The 26,652-nt window shown below is 39.3% G+C and overlaps 1 protein-coding gene across 1 annotated transcript in view; it reads left to right on the top strand.

Moving 5' to 3' along the window:
* The window catches only part of LOC132115626 (contactin-associated protein-like 2), a 455,893-nt gene that overhangs the window by 365,940 nt on the left and 63,301 nt on the right, over positions 1-26,652 (top strand). Inside the window, exon 19 of the mRNA XM_059524041.1 lies at positions 11,946-12,116. Within this exon, the coding sequence (XP_059380024.1) occupies positions 11,946-12,116 (171 nt within the window). The remainder of the gene's footprint in view (positions 1-11,945; positions 12,117-26,652) is intronic.

Here is a 26,652-nt window from a genome sequence, read left to right as displayed (position 1 = left end):
GATGGCCTCAGAGTTGCGTTTCCAATCCAGTCTGTTATCGAGGTACACACCCAAATATTTAAAATGATCAACCACCTCCACCTCCTCTCCATGCAGGTAAATGGGTTTTAATGTTGTTTTCCTGGTCCTTCTAAAGTCCACCACCATCTCTTTTGTCTGTCACGTTTAAGAGAAGGTGGTTTATCCCACACCACGACACAAAGCGATCAACCAAATCTCTGTACCCAGTCTCATCTCCACCGTTAATATACCCAACAACTGCAGAGTGATCTGAGTATTTTTGAAGATGACAGGACTCTGAGTTGTGTTGGAAATCTGACGTGTACAACGTGAAGAGAAATGGCGAGAGAACAGTCCCCTGTGGTGTTCCTATACTGCTGACCACTCGTTCAGACACACCACCCCTTAGTCGCACAAACTGAGGTCTGCATGTCAGGTAGTCTATAATCCAGGAAATTGTGGAGGTGTCCACCTGCATCACTTGAAGCTTCTCACGCAGCAATAACGGTTGGATCGTGTTAAACGCACTGGAAAAGTCAAAGAACATGATCCTCAATAACATTTACAATATACAATAACAGTATTTCCACTGTCAGGGCATTAACGTTTTTATAGAAAATATTTTATCGTTTGTTGCATAAAACCAAGTTATGCTTAGAGTCCAGAGCCTCGATCTTAACATTATTACAGGCATCTTCCGAGTAGAGACCTGCACGATCGCAGGGCCCAGTGCAACAGAGTGCGGGACAACACTCGAGTGCGAGTACAGGCGGGTAGAGACTTGTGAGTGCGGGATGCAGGAGAATAAGGGTGTATTCAAACTAGGCAATCTTAAACGTGCCTGAGCGCATTTGACCCCCAAAGCTTTGTTTGACTAGTGTGATCGCTCCATGCGATGGTTTGTTCATTTAGCCATCCCTGGCTCAGTAGGAAGATGTGGGCCAGAGCACGGTTCAGTTGGGCTCAGGTGCAACACGTATGTAGTGTGAGCACTAATCGCGCTGGAACGCAGAACTTCTGATACGTGCAGCATGATTGTGTGAACATTTCTGAGTGGCAAGAGTGATACATTTGTAAAGCAATATATTGTGAGAGGGCCATGTGTTAACGCGTCCCAAATGACTCAAAATAATAAACCACAAAGTTAACAAAACGATGCAGTTCTGTGGACGTATGTGTCCAGAGCTCGAGCTGGATACAAACAATTAACTTCTTCTGGTCGGACTCCCAGAAGGCCTGCAGTACTGTTGGTTGTGGTGTGACAGAGGGAACTTTTGTAAAATAACCTGCTCGAGGGTATAATAGTGCTTTGGCCATGCCGGGTGCAAAGTCTAGGTAGGTAGGGGCCACCGAAGGGGCCTACAGTTTAAAGGGTCAAATGTCAATCTGAATTTTCTTGAATTGGCTCGAATGGAGCTTACACAGAGCCTCTAAAACCACAACCAAGTCCCAGGGGGGAATACGGGACTGTACTGGAGGCCTCAGCCTCAGTGCACCGTGGAGGAAACGTGTCACTATGGGGTGTCTACCCACTGATTGATCACCGGAAGGGACATGGTAAGCTGCAATGGGCGCTACGTAAGCCTTCAAGGTGGAGTGTATTAACCCTGCAGAGAGCCTGGCTCGTAGAAACTCCAGAACTGTACCAACTGGGCAGTTAACAGGGTCAAGCTGGCGTTCTCTGCACCATGAGGTGAAGAGTTTCCACCTCAGGGCATACAGTTTCCTCGTTGAGGGAGCTCTGGATTGCTATGAGGGCTATGAACTGCACTCACAGTTTCCACAACTCTGGGCGAGGGTGAATTATCGTGCCCTTCCAATGGACAGATTCCACACGATATTCAGAGTTGTCTCGCCAAAGGCATTCCTCCAAGTGTTCGACGCAGCTCGAGTTCCTGAAGAGGAACTTCCTATTTCCCACTAATAAAATCGTGAACACTTCATGTGAGCGCTGCTGCAGTCTTAGGCCCACCCCCAATGCTCTCATTGGTTGAGAGGTGTGATGACACCCATCCCAAACCAGTACTGATTAACATTCCACATTCCTGTGACCCCATGGTTTGTCTGTGTGTATTAAGAGGCATTGAGCAACAGACTTACATAATAATAAAAAACTGTGTTAAAGGGATAGTTCACCCAAAAATGAAAATTATGTCATTAATGACAAACCCGTAAGACCTCCGTTCATATTCGGAACACAGTTTAAGATATTTTAGATTTAGTCCGAGAGCTCTCTTACCGTCCATTGAAAGTGTGTACGGTATACTGTCCATGTCCAGAAAAGTAATAAAAACATCTTCAAAGTAGTCCATGTGACATCAGAGGGTCAGTTAGAATTTTTTGAAGCATCGAAAATACAGTCGTGGCCAAAGGTTTTGAGAATTACATAAATATTGGAAATTGGAAAAGTTGCTGCTTAAGTTTTAATAATAGCAATTTGCATTTACTCCAGAATGTTATGAAGAGTGATCAGATGAATTGCATAGTCCTTCTTTGCCATGAAAATTAACTTAATCCCAAAAAAACCTTTCCACTGCATTTCATTGCTGTCATTAAAGGACCTGCTGAGATCATTTCAGTAATCGTCTTGTTAACTCAGGTGAGAAAGTTGACGAGCACAAGGCTGGAGATCATTATGTCAGGCTGATTGGGTTAGAATGGCAGACTTGACATGTTAAAAGGAGGGTGATGCTTGAAATCATTGTTCTTCCATTGTTCACCATGGTGACCTGCAAAGAAATGCGTGCAGCCATCATTGCGTTGCATAAAAATGGCTTCACAGGCAAGGATATTGTGGCTACTAAGATTGCACCTAAATCAACAATTTATAGGATCATCAAGAACTTCAAAGAAAGAGGTTCAATTCTTGTAAAGAAGGCTTCAGGGCGTCCAAGAAAGTCCAGCAAGCGCCAGGATCGTCTCCTAAAGAGGATTCAGCTGCGGGATCGGAGTGCCACCAGTGCAGAGCTTGCTCAGGAATGGCAGCAGGCAGGTGTGAGCGCATCTTCTGCAGAAAGCATAGTGAATGGACTGCTGAGGACTGGGGCAAAGTCATATTCTCCGATGAATCCCCTTTCCGATTGTTTGGGGCATCTGGAAAAAGGCTTGTCCGGAGAAGAAAAGGTGAGGGCTACCATCAGTCCTGTGTCATGCCAACAGTAAAGCATCCTGACACCATTCATGTGTGGGGTTGCTTCTCATCCAAGGGAGTGGGCTCACTCACAATTCTGCCCAAAAACACAGCCATGAATAAAGAATGGTACCAAAACACCCTCCAACAGCAACTTCTTCCAACAATCCAACAACAGTTTGGTGAAGAACAATGCATTTTCCAGCACGATGGAGCACCGTGCCATAAGGCAAAAGTGATAACTAAGTGGCTCGGGGACCAGAATGTTGAAATTTTGGGTCCATGGCCTGGAAACTCCCCAGATCTTAATCCTATTGAGAACTTGTGGTCAATCCTCAAGAGGCGGGTGGACAAACAAAAACCCACTAATTCTGACAAACTCCAAGAAGTGATTATGAAAAAATGGGTTGCTATCAGTCAGGATTTGGCCCAGAAGTTGATTGAGAGCATGCCCAGTCGAATTGCAGAAGTCCTGAAAAAGAAGGGGCAACACTGCAAATACTCTTTGCATAAATGTCATGTAATAAATTTGCATAAATGTCATGTAATTGTCGATAAAAGCCTTTGAAACGTATGAAGTGCTTGTAATTATATTTCAGTACATCACAGAAACAACTGAAACAAAGATCTAAAAGCAGTTTAGCAGCAAACTTTTTGAAAAATAATATTTATGTAATTCTCAAACCTTTTGGCCACGACTGTACATTTTGGTCCAAAAATAGCAAATACTACGACTTTATTCAGCATTGTCTTCTCTTCTGGGTCTGTTGTGAGTGAGTTCAGAACTCTGCAGTGTGGTGATATCCGGTTCGGGAACGAAACACTCAACGTAACCGGATTTTCTTGAACCAGTTCACCAAATCAAACTGAATCTTTTGAAACGGTTCGCGTCTCCAATAAGCAATAATCCACAAATGACTTTTTAATGTGACTGACACTCCCTCTGAGTTAAAATAAACCAATATCCCGGAGTAATTCATTTACTCACAGTACACTGACTGAACTGCTGTGAAGAGAGAACTGAAGATGAAAACCATGCCAAGCCAGATAACGAACAAACGATTTACTCGTTATCTAGTCAAGAACCATTTACATCGGTTTTCGGATCACCAGTGGTGATGGGAAGTTTGGTTCTTATCCGCGAACCGGTTCTTCCGGACAGTTCGATTCAATAAACCGGTTGAAGAAAACGGTTCACCAGTTCTTTTGCGCTTGAAGTAATGATGTCATTGGCGATGATTGCCCTTGATTCAAACCTTCGGTTTACTCGCGCTCATAACATTAGCACAAAATCAGTTCAGAATCAATCACCAAAAGAATCAGTTCGGTTCAGACGCGCTGTGTGTCAGTATGCTTCACGCTGAATCACGCATGTGCAGTATCATCAGCATCTCGGTTCTTGAATCGGACACGTCTGACAGAAATGGTTATTGACTTGAGAACGAATCAATCATTCGTTCGTTATCTGGCTCGGCTCTGTGTTCATCTTCAGTTCTCTCTTCACAGCAGTTCAGTCAGTGTACTGTTTGAGTACATGAATTACTCCAGGAAATTGGTTTGTTTTAACTCTGAGGGAGTGTCAGCCACATTAAAAAAGTTAACAGCTTAAGTAATTTGTGGATTAATGCTTATTGGAGACGCAAATTGTTTCAAACGATTCAGTTCGATTTGGTGATCTTCAAGAAGATCTGGTTACATCGAGTTATTTGTTCGCAAACCGTATATCACTAAACTGCAGTATTTTGAACTCTCTCACAACAGACACGGAAGAGAAGACAATGCTGAATAAAGTCGTAGTTTTTGCTATTTTTGGACCAAAATGTATTTTCAATGCTTCAAAAAGTTCGGACTAAATATAAAATATCTTAAACTGTGTTCCAAAGATGAATGGCGGTCTCACAGATTTGGAACGACATGAGAGTGAGTCATTAATTACATAATTGAGATTTTTGTGTGAACTAACCCTTTAATGCGTGATAAAATAATTGTCAGCATTAATTGATTAATGTGTTAACGCGATAATAACGCATTACCTTGCTCAGCCCTTCATTATTATTATTATTTAAAATATTTTAAATTTTTATGATACTCATCATCAGGGATGGAGGGTTATGCTTCTTACTACTGTGAGATTGCCTTTTTATATATGCCATTGTAAAAAATTCAAAAGTCTGGACGCATCACTGCTTTGCTGTTGTTTATAAGTATGGCTCATGCGGCTGGTATACTATATTAGGGCTGTCTACTCCATTTAACTGTTAAGACAAGGAGACAGAAAGTGAGGAAGCTGGCTTTAAAGAAAGAGCAAGTTCTCAGTAAATGTCAGATATAAAGCGTGTGTGACGAAGACTGGCCTTTGTGTTGGTCTCAATGGAGCCTACTGTTTAATACAGGCCTGAGAGAGCTTGTGATCATCCAGCCAGCACAGGAGTGGTCTAATATGCGCCCACTCACCACTGTGGCATCAACACGGCTGCAATTATGAAAGCGGGTTGAATCAAACACTGGTGTGTGTTTTACTTTACCTCATGCCGAGCGTTTGGCTTTACTGTCACGAGTGCTCATGCTCAGATGCAGAAGCGAAAATGGAAACACTGAGTCAAGTGAATGCTCATCACAGCTGCAGTTCAAATGTCTTGTTTCAATAAGATGGAAATGTAATTGTGTTGCAGATGCATGAATGCCACTGATGATGATGTGGTGCAATAACCTTAACACCTAGATAGACATTCAGACAACACTGAAAATATCAGATACAAAATCTAATTTAAAAAGATTATTTCTTTCTTCTGCAGAATGCAAAAGAAGATTTTTTTTTAAATGTCATGCAATGAAAGTCAATGGTGTTCCAGTGCATTAACTTGCTTTATACTGATGACAAGTAAATTAACTAATTAATTAGTTAAAAAAAAATGTAAATCAAAAAATAAAGAAAATCGAAATATCTTCTTTTATGTTCCACAGAGGAAATAAATTCATGCAGAAGATTTGAAAATCTGGATATGATTGTTATTGGATTCAGTACAATTCACCAAAAATCACACTATAAAAAAAAAAAATTTAAACAGTTAACATTAATGCTTTTCAAAGTACCAAAAAAGTTAATGTGAAACACAAATTATTACTTCTCATGCATTACATGTTTATAATTATTACTTATTATAAACACTACTTAAATAAAGATTTGTTTATATATTTGTCATTCACAAAATATGAATATTATAAAAAGTATTTTAAATATATTTTTGTTTTCATATAGAAATTTCACAGGTCAAATTGATTAATGAAAATATAAAACAATCTATTGTTTGGCCATCTGACTTTCCTGTGACTTTAGTTGGGCTGTACATATTTGGACCCCCTTATTTCCCTCATTTGGCGGCTGTTAACACATTTCATAGCCGTCACACTCCTGGGGTCTGTATAAGGTAAACAGCATCTGTGCTGCTGATAAATTAGCTGTCTGTCACATGTTTGCTTTTATCACCCCAACTGAACAACACTTAGGTCTTCAGAGACCTCTTGCTTCATATCTTCGTTTCTTATAGTGAAAACCCAGAAGAATCCTGAAAATCCTGAAAAAGTGGGAGATACACTTCTTAATATTTCGTAATAATTCTCCTTAAAAGAATAGCTCACCCAAAGATGAAAATTTGCTTGAAAATTGAATCACCCTCAAGCCATCCAAGATGTAGATGAGTTGGTTTCATCATCCAAACAGGTTTGGAGAAATTTAGCATTACGTCACCTACTTACCAATGGATCCTCTGCAGTGAATGGGTGCCATCAGAATCCGAACAGCTGATAAAAAAACATCACAATAATCCATCATTGAATGTCTTGTGAATCGGAAAGCAGTATGTTTGTAATGAGCATTCATCCTTAATATGTTTTTAACTTTCCTCTGTCCATAACATTGCTTAGTGAAAAAGTTTGAATCAGGAGACAAATATGCACAGATACAATTAAAAACAGTTCTAAACAAATGATACTGGATTTTGATGTGAGATGACAACAAAAAATTATATATTTCCCAACAGAACAACTATATATCTTGGGTGGCCTGAGGGTGAGCAGTTTTTCAGCTAATTAAATTTTTGGGTGAATTATTAATTTAAGCTTAAAGGTGCTAAAGCTGAGATATACAAACTGCTGAACCTCTGGCAAATTAAACATTGAATTTAAGGTAAAAGTTTAAATCAAAACACTGACATAGTATTTTCTTGCGAAACGTACTTTGATAATCTTAGAAAAATAATTTTACTGTGCAATTTATAAGCCCTACAACCATAAAGGTGCTTTGGATATAAATTGTCAACTAAAAGAAGAATAGTAAAACTTGAATCAAAGTGGTGAAAACTTTATTTCTAGCTCTGTCACGGCCATTCACCCTCCTGCGGTCCTTCAGCTGTTCATGGGTCACGGTCATGTTGCAGGGTGAACAATTTTGCAACTTCCACCTTCCTGGCTGAAGGCTGCAGGTTGTTTACTGTATGTTGTATCATCCATCTTCCCCTCAGTCCTGACAAACACTCCCTGTTCCTGCTGAAGAGAAAAACAAGATGCTGTTATCCCTACGCTTCACTGTAAAAATGCTGCTGATGTACGCTTTTGCAAAACACTCCAGTTGCAGAATTTTGTAGTACTTTAGCACAGCATAAATAACACACTGTGTGGTAAATAACACTCAACACCATTGTGATATTTCTTACAAAAAGACCTGTGCTTTACTATAAAGGATGCAGCTGCTTCAGAACTACTATCAGTCTGTTTGTTGGAGACCTTATAACGCTGCATTATGTTCCACCACTTTAAGCCATTGAAGTGATTTTATTCTCTCGTTTTTTTATTTTAAGTTGTTGCATATATCCAGGTGTTGCAGATAGTTTGCTTCAAAACACACTTCCTGGCCTTTTTGCATGTTTCACAAAATTATACACTACTGTTCAAAAGTTTGGGGTCAGTAAGATGTTTTTGATAGAAGTCTCTTATGCTCACCCAGCTACATTTATTAGATACAGTAAAAAAAAAAATATAAAAAAAAATGGATATTGTTATTTTGGAATACATTTATTTTAGGGATATAATATAGGTATATTGATATATAAATAGATCATCTTTTTAAATTAAATATTTATTTAGTAAAAAAAATAGCTTTTTGCTCTTTGCTTTCTCAATAAGATAATTTTTAATAATTATATCAATATACATGTCAAGTATCAATAAACATATGACATGTTATTTTATTTGTTTTAGTTTATTATTAGACTATTACATCCCTATTTAAAGACAAATCTACTCTAAAGCGATGACTCATATTGGTTCCTCAGAGGAACAGTTTTCTTCTGTTATGTCCAGCTTTACAAGTTTTGCTCTTTGGCGTTGGGAACATGCTACTGTAGCTGAATGAAGCATTGGCAAACAGTAATGCTCAGTCAGAGAATTAATAATCAGCTTGCATTTGTCATCCGTAAATATACTTTGCATGTCTACATGATCCCTTACCAGTGGCTGTTGTTGAAAGTAGTAGAATCTAAAACAGAGTCAAGAGACTAAGCTTCCTTAAAATCCAGTTCTCATTTATTTGACGTTATGCATCAATGTAAATCTGATTGAAGTGCTTCACGGCCGAACACCTCTACTGTTGTTGTCCTTGACTCAGTTAAAGCTAAATGATCAAGAAACATCCAAACATTCATTCACCCTTTTCACAGCTCAAGAACACTCCAAATCTCGTTGAATTGGTTAAAACAAATCACATCTGGACATCACTCAAAACTCCTAACCAGAGAAAAAAAAACAATCCTAACCAGAAGTGACACACGTGAAATTGAGATGCTTTGAAACAATCCGTGTAACATTCCATTTAAAAACAAAAAATTGTAATCCTTCACTGAGGAAGGACAGCGAGGCTCATCTAAGGGTGAACGGTGACTGTTTCACTGCCTGGCAGGAGCAATATTTAATCAGCCACACCTACCGCCTTATTAGCCTGATTTAAAAACACCCCACGTCGTTCCAAAAAACACCAGCACCCATTGAAAATTCTGCAAATTGGCGAATAATTTAATGAGTATGCGCTGGAACATTGTGTGTTAATGGATGGAGCTTTAAGGACACACTGAGAGTCTTGCATTCAGCAAGCTTGAATAAAAGAGCTGTTCCTGTGCTGCTGTGATAAGCCCAGACCTCCCTTATGGCCACGTGAATGTCTCAGCTTCTACTCCTACTCCAGTCTGAAACACATAGGTGAATTATTCGCAGAACAAGTGAGAACAGGGACAAATAAGCATTGGGTGAAGGTTAGGAAGGTTTATTTTTTTATTTAATTATTTTTTTTATAGAAAGAGAACTATGGGATTTAGGTGGCTGTGAGAAAGAAAAGGAACAGGGCCTTGACTTCCCTGGCATTCAGTGCTAGTGGAATGAACATCTTTTGCAGGTACACACCAGTAGCTTTATACTGCAGTAATGCTGAATCTGCAAAAATTTAACTACTTGCATTCTGAATTTGTGTCACGTGGATATAAACAATTTTTATTGCATTTGCATTTCTTTACTGGATGCATGCAAGGACTAACTTGTGGCTTGAGCAGTGTAGTACTATTCACAATAAATCACTATGAGCCAGTTCTTTTAATAAATCAGTCGAAGACATGCTGAAACGGTCCAAATTAATCACTCACTATATCTGACAGTGGTTCCTAGTCTTTTATATAAAGAGATATTTCCCCCAAAAATTATAATTCTGTAATTTTTTACCCTCATGTGGTTTGAAACCAGTAAGAGATTTGTTCAACACAAATTAAGAAATTTTTATGAAATTTGAGAGCTTTCTGACCCTACATAGACATCACGAGAACTACCACATTCAAGGCCCAGAAAGGTATTAAGAAGATCTTTAAAACAGTCCATGTGACATCAGGTTTTTTTGTTTGTTTGTTTGTTTTTGTGCACAGAGAAAGCTAAAATAATGTCATTATTCAACTATTTTTTCTCTTCAGACAAACTGGGATATGTCACGACACATATATTGTTACTATTAATTTTTGTTTGATTGCTTCTATTACCCTCATTGGTAATTTGCTTTGGAAAAAGTATCTGGTAAATGATTAAATATAATTTTTTTAAGCATATGTACAGTAATATAGTTAAAAACTTCTGATTTATATGAATGCATGGTTACCGTTGCATGGCTATGAATGGAATAATATGCTTTTTTGCATGCAAAATGTTATAATTTTTGCTGATACTAACAAGCTAAACTTTGAACTCATTGAAATGGCATGCAATACCTCAAATTAAAAGTAATTCTGAAATAGTATTTCAATTTCAAAAAACTATTTTTTACAGTGTAGTCTCTTTTTCTGTTTTTCTTTGTTTCCGTCTGTCTTGAGATGACATCATCCTCTACTAATATCTCTCCAGTCTATTGTCGCAGTGTTCCTCTCCATCACATTCTGTTTTTTCCCTCCATCTTCAGCTCTCCACCTTTCTGTACAGTTGTGTTTTATGCATGACATTAGAGCAGACAGCGCTGATGTTATTTAGCTTTTTGATTTAAAGCACATGAGTCACAGTAAATGTCTAAGGATAAATCTGATCTCAGTCATTATTAATGAAAATGTGTTTGTGTCTGTCACTCTGTTTGTGGTTCACCATTTAGCCAGTAGATGAGCACAAAAATATTTCAGTCAGACATTCTGCTGTTTATTTATAATGACATTGTTGAATATGGGATAAAAGTAACTATAAACAATCCCTGCTGAACTTCCAAGCTAGTTTGAATCTGGTTTAGATAATGGACCAGCATGGTCTTTCTGCAAAACCTGTTTTTGCTGGTTATGGTTACCTATTGTCTTCAGTAATATTTTTACTATATTTTATTTGGGTAGTTTTTGGAATTCATTTTTTTTTTTTTTTGGCATCAAGCCACATCTTTTTTTTCTAAAGAAGCAGGTGAAAGCATTTTCTTATGCAAAATCCAGCAAAAGCCAACATCCAAAACAGCATACTTGTCAACAGGAATTGTACGCCAGTATGTGATGTAGCAAATGTTAGTTTTTAATTGTACAAGGAGATATTTCACCAGAATGACGAACGGGGGCTGGCATGTTATCACCCACACATGCACCCACACATTAAAACCAGCCACAGATTGTCTAATCACTATCCACTGCAAAGCTCTGGAGATATTCAAGCTAAACATAAGCTTGCCTCAAACTTGAATTTGATTTTGAGTGATCACTCACTTTATCCCTCAGCTCAGCTATCACCTGAAATGTCCCCCTTTACCTGAAAAATGCACTTCTCATCATCTTAGAGAGAAATTACACTTTATTTTTGTCACTTCCACTCAGATAAGTGGCTGTGTTACAGTACACAATGGGTGGGTGTCAAACCACAAGAGCATCAGAAAGGGAAGATGTTGGCAAGCTGGCTTTGAATTACAGTAACTCTTAGGCACCACACACTCTCCATTCCCCTACAGACGGTGCACTTTCACTCAGATTTGTGACAAGAGTTGACTTGTATGATTGAATTGTTGTTTTCCTCATGTTTGGTGGTTTCCTCCTAAGTGTTTTTTGATGATACAGGTCACTTCTCAAATGTTTTTTTGAGTACACGAGACCTCTGAAGACTGGACACAGTACAGAATACAGAATCAGGCAATGCAATAAGTCATTTTGTGTCAGCAAAAGCTTTGCTTTTGTGAATTCCAATGGGTTTTAATGCGGTTCAGGTTCAGATATTGGATAAAAAGGACCTTGACTGCAGAACTGTTGAAACTTACATTCTCTGGTATGTTTTACAGGAAGCTACTGGAACGCAGCATCATTCAACACGCCATCCTCATACCTGCACTTCTCCACTTTCAAAGGAGAAACGAGTGCTGATATCGCATTTTACTTCAAGACCTCTGCTCCCTATGGCGTGTTCCTGGAAAACCTTGGAAACACAGATTTCATCCGTCTGGAGTTGAAATGTAAGATCCTGGCTTATGTTATCTTTGTTTCTTCCTGTTTTTTATCCCTTTCTCTATGTCTGTCTGTCTTGCTGCTCACTGAATCCTTTGGTTGTGCACTTACTGCTGTGAATCGTGATATTTGAAAAGAGAAAGTGCTGAGTAAGCACTTTAGAAATTTTGCCTTGAATCATTTGCTTACCAATAGGTCCTCTGCAGTGAAGTCCAAACAACTAATAAAAACATCACAGTAATCCACAAGAAATCCACACAATTCCTGTCCATGAGTGAATGTCTTGGAAAGTCAAAAGTTGTGCGTTTGTAAGAAACAACACATACAAAAATTAAATGAAGAGTTTTAAAGGGTTCACCAAAAATTACAAATTAGCCTAAGTTTTACTCACCCTCGAGCCATCCTAGGTGTTTGACTTTTTTTCTTTCAGACAAATCCAATTGGAGTTATATTAAAAATTGTTTCATTCGCCCCCCAGAGACATGTGAGGCACGTTTTATTATGGTTGTGTGCACTTTATTGAAAGTGTTTTGGACTGTTGAACAGAAACACCCATCCTCTACAGTGATAGTGCTTAGATGACCCTGGACAATTTTTTATATAACTCCAATTGGATTCGTCTGAAAGAAGAAAGTCATATACACCATGCCTTGAGGGTGAGTAAATAACAAGCTAATATTCATTTTTGGGTGAACTAACCCTTTAAGTTTAAACTGCCACTTGTTCAGAGTACAATAAATGTTTTTCGCAGCACTGATTACAATACATTCGCCACATATGTTTGGCTGATTATTCTCTATTGAATACAAATGGAAGCAAAAGAAAACACTGCCGAATTAAAACACTCTGCGTAATTGCTCATAAATGTCTATTTACTGACAATTTACAGCCTTTTTCTGCAAAAAAAAAGCCTAGATTATACATGAAGCAGCATAACTGAGGATTTGAATGGTTCGCTGTCTATAAAAATAAGCAAGAGGCGAATCTCTTTCTTGCAGATTGAATTTTCACCCTATAAGCCGAGCTGGCTGCTCCTTCACACTGTTTACTGCACAATAGTCAATACAGAGCGCAAAAATACACCATTACGGATAAATCTTGTGTTGCATGCGGTGTTTCATGTTTCCTGAATGGCTCATTGTTGCAGAACGATTTTTCGCATTGTAATATATTACTCAAACGTCTGTGTAAATCTTTAAATGCTGTTGTTATGTGCTTTGTCTCTCATTTCTGCACCAGTCGATTGTTACAGTCTTACCTAGACTGAAAGCCAAAGGAGAAAAGAACATATTCAGCTTTTACATAGTCAATAGCTAATGGTTTTTATGCAAATGCAAACATTCAGTAAATGTGTTATATATTTGTATACATGTTATATATTTTTTGTTCATATATCCTCTCAGAGGTGGTCATCAGATAAAAAATAATAACCGCAATAATGTCTTTGTGTCGTTCTGATTGACTGATTGCTCTGTCAGTGTCATAATACACATTTATTGTGTTCACAGCCAGTCTGCAAATAAGCCTGAATGAATCAACCTGGTGAAAATGGATGGACTGATTACAAAATAAGTCGCCAATTTTGTCATGCAAATCAAATTGAAATTATTTGGAAAAACATTCTGTTAGCACAAATTTAGTAACTATTAAAGATATAGCCAAACCAGTTACTGACAAATAAAAACATTCTAATGTAGATTATTTAAACTATGAAATATTCTGGTATTAACTTACTTATTTGTTTGTTTCTGTTTTGTCTTGTGTGATCAGATTAATTTTTTAAATATATTTTATTTGATTATTTAAGATGATTTAAACTATTATTATATAACTGGATACTTTATACTGGTATTAATTCAATTGTACTATGTGTGTCACTTATTAAAAGTTATATTAAAAATGTATTTATGTGATGAGTGTTTATGAATACTGTGCTCTGGTAGCAGGAAATCAGTTTTTACACCCTCACACACACACACACACACAATCCTGAGCCAGGAGTGTGTTCTCCAGCTGTCTCCCCAGGCACTGGTGTATCTCTCAAGGGCTCTGAAGACGCACACGGAGGGAAGGAAAGCTGCTTAGTGGCTCCACTTGTCAAATTCACACGTCCTGCAGTCTCCCTGTCCTCATCTCAGGGTTATGGTGAGGCAGAGGAAGTCACATTCCCTGGTCTCTAATTTACACACATTCCTGAATCCATACATAACCCATTATTTTTACACCCTTCTGCTTTACCTTTCCTTTGGACTGGGAGAAGCAAATCTGGTTCTGTTCCCTCCATTCTTAAATAAAAACTGAAAAAAAAACTTCAGGTGAGACAGAGAGAGAGAACAGCGACTTGCTTAGTGCTTTTTCAGAGGCTGGTGACAGCAAAACATCAATCACTTGATGAAGGATTGCAGGGAGAGAGACGGCTAGCCGGGCATTATGCATACAGCACATGTAAAAGTCTGCAGGCCTGTCCGTGGTGAAGACGGCACTGAGTGTTTGTGCTGCTCGCAGGGCAGGGATGCATACAAAGTGGCCCTGAATGAGCCTGGCATGATTTGAATATGGAGGAAACAGGAAGGCATTAGCGCTTATTGCTGCTAGTTTTGCCCCAGCAGTGCCACGGCCCTCCAGAGAGCAGAAGGTTATTGGCATCAGAGATCACTGAGGGTCTCCACATAACAGATGTGCTGCCTTCCCATATTCAGCTCTCAATCAGGGGCTTTACTTAGCTAGAGACTCTGCGTATAAGTGAAGGCTGGTGTGTAGGAAAGAAAAATAAAAAAATAAGAACACATAAATATTTAATAATTTTTCCTAGAAAGCAGTGAGATTCAGTGGAGACTTGTTCCTGCTTCTCAGATTGACAACCTGGGCAGTCTGCTATCAAAAGCCAGAATATTACTTTTTAAATATGATTTCATGTGATTTAAATATATGTGATTTATATATCAAATTTCTGAGACAAAATTATCTGACTAAGGCTACAGTACCTATTAGTTTTATAGCTTAATGCTTGTTAAAATCTTAAAGTCTTAATTGCATAGTTTTATTTCTTTAATATTATATTATATTATATTATATTATATTATATTATATTATATTATATTATATTATATTATATTATATTATATTATATTATATTATATTATATTATATTATATTATATTATATTTAAAGAAAAAAAACTCATTTGCTCACATGGACTGCATTTATTTGAATTAAAAATGCAGTAAAAAAAATTACATTGTGGAATATTATTTCAATTTAAAATGTCATTTTTTTCTATTTGAATATATTTTAAATATGTAAATAAAATATAATTTATTCCTGTGATGACAAAGCTAAATTTTTAGCAGCAATTACTACAGTCTTCAGTCTCACATTATCCTTCAAAGGCATTCTAATATGCTATTTGATACTCAATAAATATTATTATTATTATTGAGTATCAAGATGGCGGTGCGTCCACACGCAGCTGCTTCTCTCTGTCCTGACAGACCGGTGTTTTCGTGTTTTTTTGTCTTGTGAGTCGCAGTGTTTTTGTACGTCGTCATCGCGTCTACCTGTCTGTAAGCGCAAATACAGTCGCGAGTTTCTGCTCGATGTCGGCAAAACCGCATTTTTACAGTTAAACTCCGCGCACGCAGAACAGCTGCGGGATCTCGGTCTGCTAAGGGGGCCTTCACCATCACCGACCCCCACTACTGCATCTCGCCCACAGCTGAGGCGCCACAAGCAGTGTGAGAGGAAGCAGAAGAGGGGTAAACGTGGAGGTATCCGGGCTGGGCTAATGGCTAACCCACACAAGCCATCTATCCCCACCATCGTACTCGCTAACGTACGCTCGTTGGACAATAAACTGGACTACATTCGATTACTACGCTCAACTCAGAGGACTGTAAGAGACTGTTGTTTTTTTGTGTTCACGGAAACATGGCTCAGCAACAGCGTTCCAGACTGCGCTATTCAGCTCGACCAGCTAACGTGCTATCGAGCGGACAGAGCTCTCGTCGCGGGAGGAAAAACCCGCGGCGGCGGGCTCTGTGTTTACATCAATGACACGTGGTGCCGCGATACTGTTGTGATCAACAAACACTGCTCACCCCTGGTGGAGTTTATGATTATTAAGTGCCGGCCGTTCTATCTGCCGAGGAAATATACTGCTATACTGCTCATTTCGGTGTATATTCCCCCGTTCAACATCATCAGCAACAGGAAATCGCACTAAATGAACTGTACCAGCACATCAGTGAGCAGCAGACAGCACACCCATGCTGACCTAAAGAGTGTGTTTCCAAAAATACACCAACACATTAACTTTCCAACACGAGGTAATAACATTTTGGACTTTGTTTACACCACACAGAGAGGAGCTTACAAAGCCCTCCCCCTCCCCCACTTTGGAGCCTCAGACCACATCACTGTCATGCTAATGCCTGCATACAGACCACTCATTAAAGTCTCCAAACCAGTTTACAAACAGATTAAAGTGTGGCCAGAAGGATCATCAGAGGTTCTTCAAGACTGCTTCAACACAACTGACTGGGACATGTTTAAGCAGGCTGCCACATGCAATAACACCACTGACCTCCAGGAGTACTCAGAGACTGCCACTGCCTACATCAAAAAGTGTATTGATGATGTAACGGTCCCAAAAACCATCACTGTCCGGGCCAACCAGAAGCCATGGATGACAGGGGAGGTCTACAGACTCCTGAAGACCCGGAACGCTGCCTTCAGAGCTGGAGATGAGGTGGGCCTGAGAACAGCTAGGGCCAACCTGTCCCATTGGCATCAGAGCGGCTGAGAGACAGCACTCCAGGAGGATAGCTCATCAATTCAGCGACAGCAGAGACACTAGGAACCTGTGGAAGGGGATACAGACCATTACGGACTACAAGCCCCCACCACGGACCTGTGACAGCAACATCTCTCTACTGAACGAGCTGAACACCTTCTTCGCTCGCTTTGAGCAACAAAACAGCACCACTGCACAGAAGACTCCACCTCCTCCCGGCGACCAGGTGATGACGCTGACCTCAGACAGTGTGAGGAGATCCTTCAGCAGGATCAATGCACGCAAAGCTCCGGGTCCTGACAACATCCCTGGGCGTGTACTGAAAGAACTCACTGATGTCTTCACAGACATTTTCAACATCTCACTGAGTCAGGCTGTTGTTCCCACATGCTTCAAAACTACAACCATCATTCCAGTTCCGAAGAAGCCATCTCCATCCTGCTTCAATGACTACCGTCCTGTTGCACTTACCCCCATCCTCATGAAGTGCTTTGAACAGCTAGTCATGCACCACATCAAGTCTGCCCCCCCCCCCCCCCTGGACCCCTTCCAGTTTGCATATCGGTCCAACCGGTCGACCGATGATGCCATCGCCACTACCCTCCACTCAGCACTCACACATCTGCACAAAAATGACTCATATGTCAGAATGCTGTTCATAGACTTCAGTTCAGCATTCAACACAATCATCCCTCAACAGCTCATTTACAAACTGATTCAGCTGGGGCTCAACACTTCGCTGTGTAACTGGCTGTAGGACTTTCTGACTGGAAGACCTCAGGCAGCAACACATCCAGCACCATCACACTGAACACTGGGGCCCCCCAAGGATGTGTGCTGAGCCCCCTCCTCTTCACTCTGCTGACCCATGACTGCACACCTTCACACAACTCCAACCTCTTTATTAAGTTTGCAGATGACACGACTGTGGTGGGTCTCATTAGCAACAAAGATGAGACAAACTACAGGAGTGAGGTGAGCCACCTGGCCAAGTGGTGCAGTGACAACAATCTCTCTCTGAACGTGGAGAAGACAAAGGAGATTGTTGTATACTTCAGGAGAGCACATACTCAGCACGTTCCTCTGACCATCAACGGTGTGACTGTGGAGAGAGTGAGCAGCATCAAGTTCCTGGGTGTGCACATCACAGAGGACCTCTCCTGGACTGAAAACACAGCAGCACTGGCCAAGAAATCACAACAACGTCTCTACTTCCTCCACAAACTGAGGAGAGCCAGAGCCCCGGCCCCCATCATTTACACCTTCTACAGAGGCACCATCGAGAGCATCCTGACGAGCTGCATCACTGTGTGGTATGGCGCCTGCAACGCGTCCTGCCGAAAGACTCTGCAACGCATAGTGAGAGCAGCTGAGAAGATCATTGGTGTCTCTCTCCCCTCCCTCCAGGACATTTATGGAACCCGCAAAGCCCTCTGCATCACAGGTGATCCCACTCACCCATCACACAGCTTCTTCAGTCTGCTGCTATCAGGGAGGACCAGCAGACTGAAGGACAGCTTCATTTTGAGCCCTTTGTCACTTGTCACTTTAATCAGACTTAATAAGCGATTTTTAATAAGGGATTTTTTTCACTAAAAATCTTTTATCTGCACTGTTGTTCACTTCATTGATTTGCACTATATCTGTCATTTCCTTGCGCTGCTTTATTTAACTTTTTTTTTTTTACATTCCCTTATTGTATAGTTGTATATACATTTTATATTTGATCTAGATATTTAGGCTTTAATGTTAATTTTATCTGTATGCACAGGGGTCTGAGAGTAACACAATTTCGATTATCTGTATGTATGTACTGTACATGTGGAAATTGACAATAAAGCAGACTTGACTTGACTTGACTTGACTTGACTAATGTTGAAAATAGTTGTGCTGCTTAATATTTTTGTAATAGTTTTTTTTTCAGTATTACAGATTATTTGATGAATAGAAGAACACTTATTTGAAATAGAAATCTTTTTTGTAGCATTATAAATGTCGTTTTATTTTTTAAAGATCTTGCTGACCAAGAAAGAAGTCAATATTGGTATCCCAAAATAAAATAAATTTAAAAATGCATTACTCTTTGGTTATGGTAATTACACACTTTACCATTTTTCTGATTTTTTTATAAAGAATAGAGAGAGCAGAAGTGATAAAAAAAAATTGGGAAAGGCACATTAAAAACCTAATCAGCATGTCTCATGAATATTAATTAGGTGTAACATTCACCCAGTAGTTCTAAATAATTGAAGCCAAGTGGGTTCTAGCTGTATTGGGGGATGAGCTCTCACATTAAAGTACAACTATGCTAAGCAGAATGATCAAATACGTCAATCTAGCATGTTTACTTTGCAAAACAATTAAAAAGAGCACAGACGGATTTACCACTCACCCTTTGCGTGTTCATTCAGGCTACTACCAATCGGTCATGAACCCATTGTATACAATTATCTCCCAAAATGTTGAGAGTGGTCAAACTTAGAAAGTTACAATGATTCCTATGCCCCTGAGAGAGGACGGTGAAGTAAAGAGAGCAAAAACAAAGTTCAAGAGTGCATGTGTGCTGTTGTGTGTGTGTATCAGTGTCTGAGTCTAAGCCTCTGTGTCTAAGCTTGTCGACTGCACTGGTAGGTCATCTACAGCGGCACCCACCGTAAACACTCCAGAGCTTTTCTCTAAAGCTGGATATTCACCTTCTGCATGAATCCTTCCTGAAAAGAAGAGTAATCAGGCCTGGCGGCAGGCCTCTGTGTGAGATTAAGAGTGTGTTGGGGCCAGTTGTGTGTGCGTGTGTGTAGGCAGAGGAGCAGATTGTGAAACTGAAGCTCTCTGACTTTTTTTCTAGCCTTCCATTATGTCTCATCGATTTATGCCCTGACTCCAAATCCTACTTCCTTATTTTGGCCTGCCTGGTTTTCTTCAGTTACGGCTCAAAACTGAGGCCCAGTGAAATCCACTCAGAGCATGAAATGAGTGGAGGGCACCGCGTTGGGTTACTGTCGAGTGGGAGTTTGATTTCAGTTATACATCTAGATCAGCTGCCCTCTCCATTCTGACTTAAAGGGGTCATATGATGATTTTCTTTCTCTTTGGAGTGTTACAAGCTCTTGGTGAATAAAGAAGATCTGTGAAGTTGCAAAGACTCAAATCCAAAGAGATATTCTTTATAAAAGTTAACACTCATCCTCGCCCCCTGAAACGGCTCATTCTAACGTTCCCAGTATGTGGGAATATTTGCATAACGCCGCCCAGATGTTCACGCAAAGAACGAAGGCATACTTTTTTATTCTTTTTGTAGTATTGTTGTTGCCGCCATTTCGCGTAGATGCTGTGTGTTTCACTGTGAAAGCAAACCTACTTTTTGTGACTGTAGCTGATCTGTGCTGGTCGCTGATGAAATGCATCAACTTTGCACTGTGGATTGCCGAATCAGCTTTCACCGTGGACGAAGCAGCATCCAGCCCGGGGTCGTCACATGTGGTTGCTTGCAAGACCAAGGTTTGCTCCTTCGTAGAATCCGCTTGCCGCACCATTCTCAAGCCGCCCGCCTCTGCTCATTCAAGCCGGCTGCGGCTCACTCTAGACCGTGGCTCACTCTAGGCCTCCGGCCTCTGCTCACTCAAGGCCGGGGTGTGTGACGCTGTTTCGTTGAGAAAGTAAAGCTACTTTGTTTTTACCTTCCAAAAGAAAACACGACAAGAAATCATGTTTATATCACGTTTATAATGTTTTTTATTTGTTGTTGTTGTTTTTTCGTCTCGTTACTCTGGCCGGACAAGGCTTTACAATATGTTAAGAGGCATAACCAGTTCTTAATTTGTAAATTGCGAGGTCCCGGAACAAAGCGGGGTAACGGATCTGGCATTTGATTACAGAAGGGAGAGGTAACGGAGCATTTGCGCAATCACACTGGTGACCAGTTGAAGTGATTAAGAGCGTGCATCAGTCACTTTTGGGGTCTGTAACGCCACGAGTAACTTGGAAATGCCATGCAATTTTAAAACCACAGTTTCCAGGCCTAATTTATTAGAGTTATATTTAAAAAGGTCCTAAATTTCGGTGGGGGACTATGTGTAGCTATATTGCATGGTTTAATAATTCTCGCAGCTTTCAAGTTCATAATGAGGGAATTCCTGCATTTATTCAACATAGCATGTAGGTTTGCATAATAAAATAAATCCACACAAACTATAAGATTAAATCAGTCATTCGAAACCAGCTTTCGAATTCAAAAACTCTCTCAGAGCAGACACATCTATGGTAGTTACTTTTGCTGGTGATTTGCGGCAAGCTCAAACTTATTGCGTGTATTTGAACACGGAACTGTTCAGCTGCTGACGGCACACACCATACATGTTGCTGCTGCGGGACACTAAACACCGTCGAGTCACTCTTGACAGTCGTGGTAGCATGGTCTCCTGCTGTTTCCACCAGCCTGGCAATTATTATTATTTTTCATCACTTCTGCAAATGTGGTGCCAAATTAAGCCCTGGGCGTAACATTTCCGTCTCAGGCTTGAGGCATTCGGCCAATCACAACGTGCTGGATAGCTGGCCAATCAAAGCAAACCTCGCTTTTCAGAGAGATGAGCCTTGTGATATTGATGCGTTTCAGAAGGCGGGGCAAAGAGGAGAAACAATAATGTACAGTATGTGGAAAATAAACACATTTCATTACACCAAATACACAAAATAATGTTCTTTTGAGCAACATCATATGACAACCTTTAAAGTAAAAATTATTTTTAAAGATCTGTTTTATGCATTATTTTTAATATTAAGAGTTAAGAATATTGTCTTTTTATCTCAAATATTTTAGTGATTGCTCTAAAATTATGTAATTATGTTGCATTATTTTATTATTTAATTATTTAACAAAACAAATGTTTTTCATGCTGTGTGAATGTAGCGGTGTAAAACACATGCTGGTGACCTTGAAATTGTTCTAATGGTCTTGAACAGAAAGCTCAGAAGCTGTTAATGTCAAATTAAGTACAGAAAGTGTTTTAATTGTTGAATAAATTAAACATACATAATTATGGATGCCTGTTCCCATCACGGAAAAAAATATAATAAAATGTAATTGTGACTTTTTTTTACTCTTTTTATCTTTCACAAATATATTTTTTTTTTTACAATTGTGTTTACACCTCTCAATTTTTGTTATTGTTGTTACCACCGCAGAATAAAAATGAAAAATGTAATTCACAGTCATTCAGTTTTTTCTCGCAATTGTGAATTTATGTCTCACAATACAGCTCGTTTCTTCTCAGAACTACAAGCGTCTAAATTTATATAAATTCTGAGTTTGTCTTGCGAATCTAAGAAAATAAATCACAGAATTGCAAGAAAAAATTTCCGAACTGTGAGATAAGTCATAACTCTCAATTTTGTTGTTGTTGTTACCACCACAGAATAAAAATAAATAAATAAATAAGCGCATAAGCATTAGTTCTGGCAGGTCACATGAGTCAAGCTGACATCTATCACAGAAAGCTCTATTCAGTATTATTCAACAGCATTTTTGCTTGCTCAGGAGCAAATTACCCTCCTCCTTGCCCAACTCCTCTTTTCGCCACAGTCAGGACTTTGCTTTCTGATAATCCTCATTAAATCAGACACCTTTTATCTTGAATAATGTGTTACACTTAAATATCATTAAGTACATTAATGATATCTGCTTTGTTCTGTTCTGTTTACCCTTGGGGGTTATTATTGCTGCTCCCCCTGCTCATTCATGACAGGGTGCATAGATGGGCAGGGAGTTTTTGCCAAGAACAAAACCATGCCGCCAAGCCAAACTGTATGCTAAGTGTCAGCCATTTTGACGATAGTGGTCCTGACAGAAGTTTACTTGAGACTTTTATGTCACAGTTCTTACTTTTTTCTTGCAATTACCAGTTTACATCTCACAATACAGACTTTTCTGCTCAGAAGTACAAGTTTGAGTTAGTATGGATTCTGAGTTTATCTTGCAAATATAAGGGGGGAAATCGTAGAACTGCAAGGAAAAATTTCATTATTGTGAGATAAAATGTCACAACTCTCAATTTTGTTGTTGTTGTTGGTGGGGCCACCACAGAATACCATTTTAAAATGTAATTGCAACGTTTGTCACAATTCTTCCTTTTTTCTCACAATTGCGAGTTTACATCTCACAATACAGAGTTATTTTCAATTCGAAGTTTGTCTTGCAAATCTAAGACAATAAATGTTTTAGAGATGTAAATTATGCAAGGAAAAATTTCAAAAACACAGATCAGTATTTAATTAATCTTAGTCATATTATGCGCTGTGTTAATTGTGCTTAAACACCAAAACATTATTTTACTGTAAATGGATATTTGGATATTATTTTAATTGAGGACAATTTCTTACTATTATTGGGTTTTCATCCCTAATCTTAAAGTAATGATTTTTGTTTTTAGCAGCCATGATACTTTTTCTTCTTTGATGAATATGAAGTTCAAAAGAATAGCATTTGTTTGAAAATATAAATCATTTGTAGCATTATAAAATACTTTAAATGACAACACATTCTCAATGAAATTAGAATAAGAGAATATTATGATATTCTAACACGTTCATGTGTGGTACACCCTCAAAATGTGTTTCAAAATGCCACCACTGTAGTTCTGACTGTCAATGAGTTCTGAGCCAAATCCTTTGATTCACAATTGATCAAATCTCTCTCTCTCTCTCTCTCTCTGTCTCTCTGTCTGTCTTTCTGCTGGTGCCCTCTGTTGGCATTATCTAGTACAGGCTGAAGCTCCCTACTGTAGCTCTGGCACTAGCACAGGGGAAAAGAGCCTCTCGATGGTTGATTGAATGATGGGTGGACGGCTGCATCTGCTGCTTCAGCTTCATTTCATCTCAAACGCTCTCTGCCACTCCCTCTTATCTCTGCTGAGGAAATCTTGGCATCAACCACCATTGAATATTCATGCCTGATTCCAAGGCATAACTGAGCTTATTACTCTCCCTATTCCTTTTCCATTTTTCTAAGCTTCACCAATTTATGTTTTATACTTTGTGCTTTCAAGCTTTTCGGTTGGATTCACTCATACGCTCTAAGTAACTGTCTTTTCTTTGTGTTTGGAGTTTTTCCAAAGCTAACGGCTGTTTAATTACAAAAGTTTATATTTTTATGTTCAGATTCAAATTGTGCTGTTTCTTTCTTTAAAGGTTATATATTTGTGGATTAACACACTTGAATGGTAATATATCAGTTGGGCCCCAAAATATGTTTTTTTTTTTGGCTTCACTGCATAAAAATTTTACAGCAAGCTGGAGCCTTCTCTCTTTTTCTCTATTGCTTATTATAAGTCATGGCAGACTTTACTGCATTTCTACACATCACAGTTTTTTGACATGGAAATAGCTGTTGGGCTTGTCAGATCTTCCCAAAAGTATCATTATTATTTTTTTGTCCACAGCAAAGCTCTTTGCCTGGGTTGTTGGCTGAATGTGGATATAGCTTGGATCCTCTGTGGGCTCAGATGGTGCGAAGATCCTTAGTCTCTCTTTGATGCATCTTTAATGAAGTGAAGGCTCTCTTGGGGCCCGGGGGAGAAATGGCAATGTGACTCTGCAGAACACCCGACCGCTTGCATGAGAGTCAAGTAGCTAAATGCATTGATATATGCTTAAGAAAAGCATCAGCCTTTGATTGGGTCTGTAGCCTACCCCTAAAATATCCTTTGCAGTACATTGAAAAATAAGCAAGAGAAGGAAAAGTGTCAGATATAAGATTGCTTTACATGAATAACTGAGAGTTCACTCAAAATGAAAAATACTCACCCTCAAGTCCTTTCAAATGTTTATGACTTTCTATAAGTGACGGTCACGGAAAGACCGCACGTTCAACCTGTGCTTTAATATGCACACATACGCACCAACACACACAGAGACTGTTTGGTGATACAGGAGTTTATTGTAATTGTTGATTGGAGAGTGAGTGAAATACCTGTAAACTATGTGTATTGTTCCCATGTAGTGTTTGTCCCATGATTTTTAGAGTCCTGGTAGGAAACAATGGCAGGAATTATTGGTTCCGCTTAAGGTGGGAATCTACCATGTATTAAATTGAGCGTGGGGGGGTTCAGGGGCAAAGCGGCCGAGTTGTTGCTGTTATTTCCTGTTTAACGTGAATGACTTAATAACATCAAAGTATATTTATTAAATAGAACATCATGCCAATATGTTTCTTTTTAGACTCTGTATATTTAAGGGAACATGTGTAAAGTGTTGTATGTGAGTTTGTCCCTCCCCATGGGGTAATGGTGCTGGCCACCAGTATAAATGTGAATGTCTTTCTAATGGAAGGTAGTCTGTGTTTGTTGCTGCAGTGGAGAGTGTGGCCTGAGGATTGCAGGTATTTTGGTATTTTGTAGGGCTGCAACTAACGATTATTTTGATAATCGATTAATCTGTCGATTATTTTTACGATTAATCGGTTTATGTACTTATATTTCAGTTTTGCCCAATTTTCCCCCAAGTAAATTATTAATAAAAGGTCTTTATCCTTCAGCATAGATTTTTAAGAGATTTTAACCATTTTGCATTGTCATATCTTGATCAAAAATATACCTGGAGTTGTTTTATTATGTGTCAGTAAACCTTTGTCGAACTCTTCTGCAATCAAAACACTGACCCATACAAGTAGATTTCAAATAATGTTTTCACCATGGCAGTCCTTAGAGCTCCTAAAGTAGTTTAACATCCCAAACAAAGCTTAAGGAATCTTTCAGAACATATTTTCACAAAGAAGAAGGATGAAACAGAATAAAATTGCAGTACATTGCATTGTATTATTTACTGGGAAACAGCTTTATAGCTCATGCTGTGAAATTCTAAACAATCCTTCGAATAAAGTGCCAATGGCATGCAACCTGAATGGAACTAACTTTTTAAAGTAAAATCCATCAGAAGGTTGTCCAGAAAAAAAAATTGGACACACAAAAAACTGCTGTCTGAAAAAGAGCAGTGCATTTCAAATATATTTAAACATTTACCTCTCTCATTCAGTCATAATTAGGCTGCAAGACTGAATTATGAACTGGTAAACGACAAACTGATCACAGAACATGTTTGTAAAGCTTCAAATGTTAACTGTTAAAATGACGACTCGTTTGTTACGACTAAACATTTGCAAACAACATTGTACTGGAGAATCTGCACAAATAAAAGTCTTAGGGGCGTTCACATATCGCGCCTAAAAACGCGTGGAAAACGCTAGGCGCGCCGCCTTCTCCTTTCCAAAGCGCTCGGGCAGAAGCGCGTCTGCCTTTGCTAAGCAACCATGACGTGCTCTCTCCATGAAGAGGCAGAAATTTCGGCAAAGGATAAATGGATTTGCAGCTCTAAAAATCGCAAGCCAAAGTTGAGATGTTTTTAACTCGATGCAGTGCGGACGCACCTGGAAAAACGGGCGCGTCGAGACAGCGTCGCTTCCATTATGAGCGCGCATATCGCGCGCCTACATTGGAAATAACTAACTTGAGCGTGCAAAAGACGCGATATTTGAACGGCCCCTTAAACAGTTCAGTAGTGCAGAGTTTACAGGTTACTCTTCTTTTTTGAAGGCTCAAAGTAAAGTACTTCCTCATCCCGCTGAACTTTTACTGTCTATGGCAGAGACGCTGTTCGGGAAGCACGTGACATAAAATGAGGCCAGCTATTGGCTATTCGCTACTTCTCCTGCTGTACTGGCTGAGTAAAACCTCCGGTGGCTCATTACTGCCACACTTTGG

The sequence above is a fragment of the Carassius carassius genome, chromosome 35 (assembly GCF_963082965.1).
Source record: "Carassius carassius chromosome 35, fCarCar2.1, whole genome shotgun sequence".
Lineage (NCBI taxonomy): Eukaryota > Metazoa > Chordata > Actinopteri > Cypriniformes > Cyprinidae > Carassius > Carassius carassius.
Note: the sequence above shows the minus strand (reverse complement) of the source record. Positions and strands in the feature narration are given on the sequence as shown.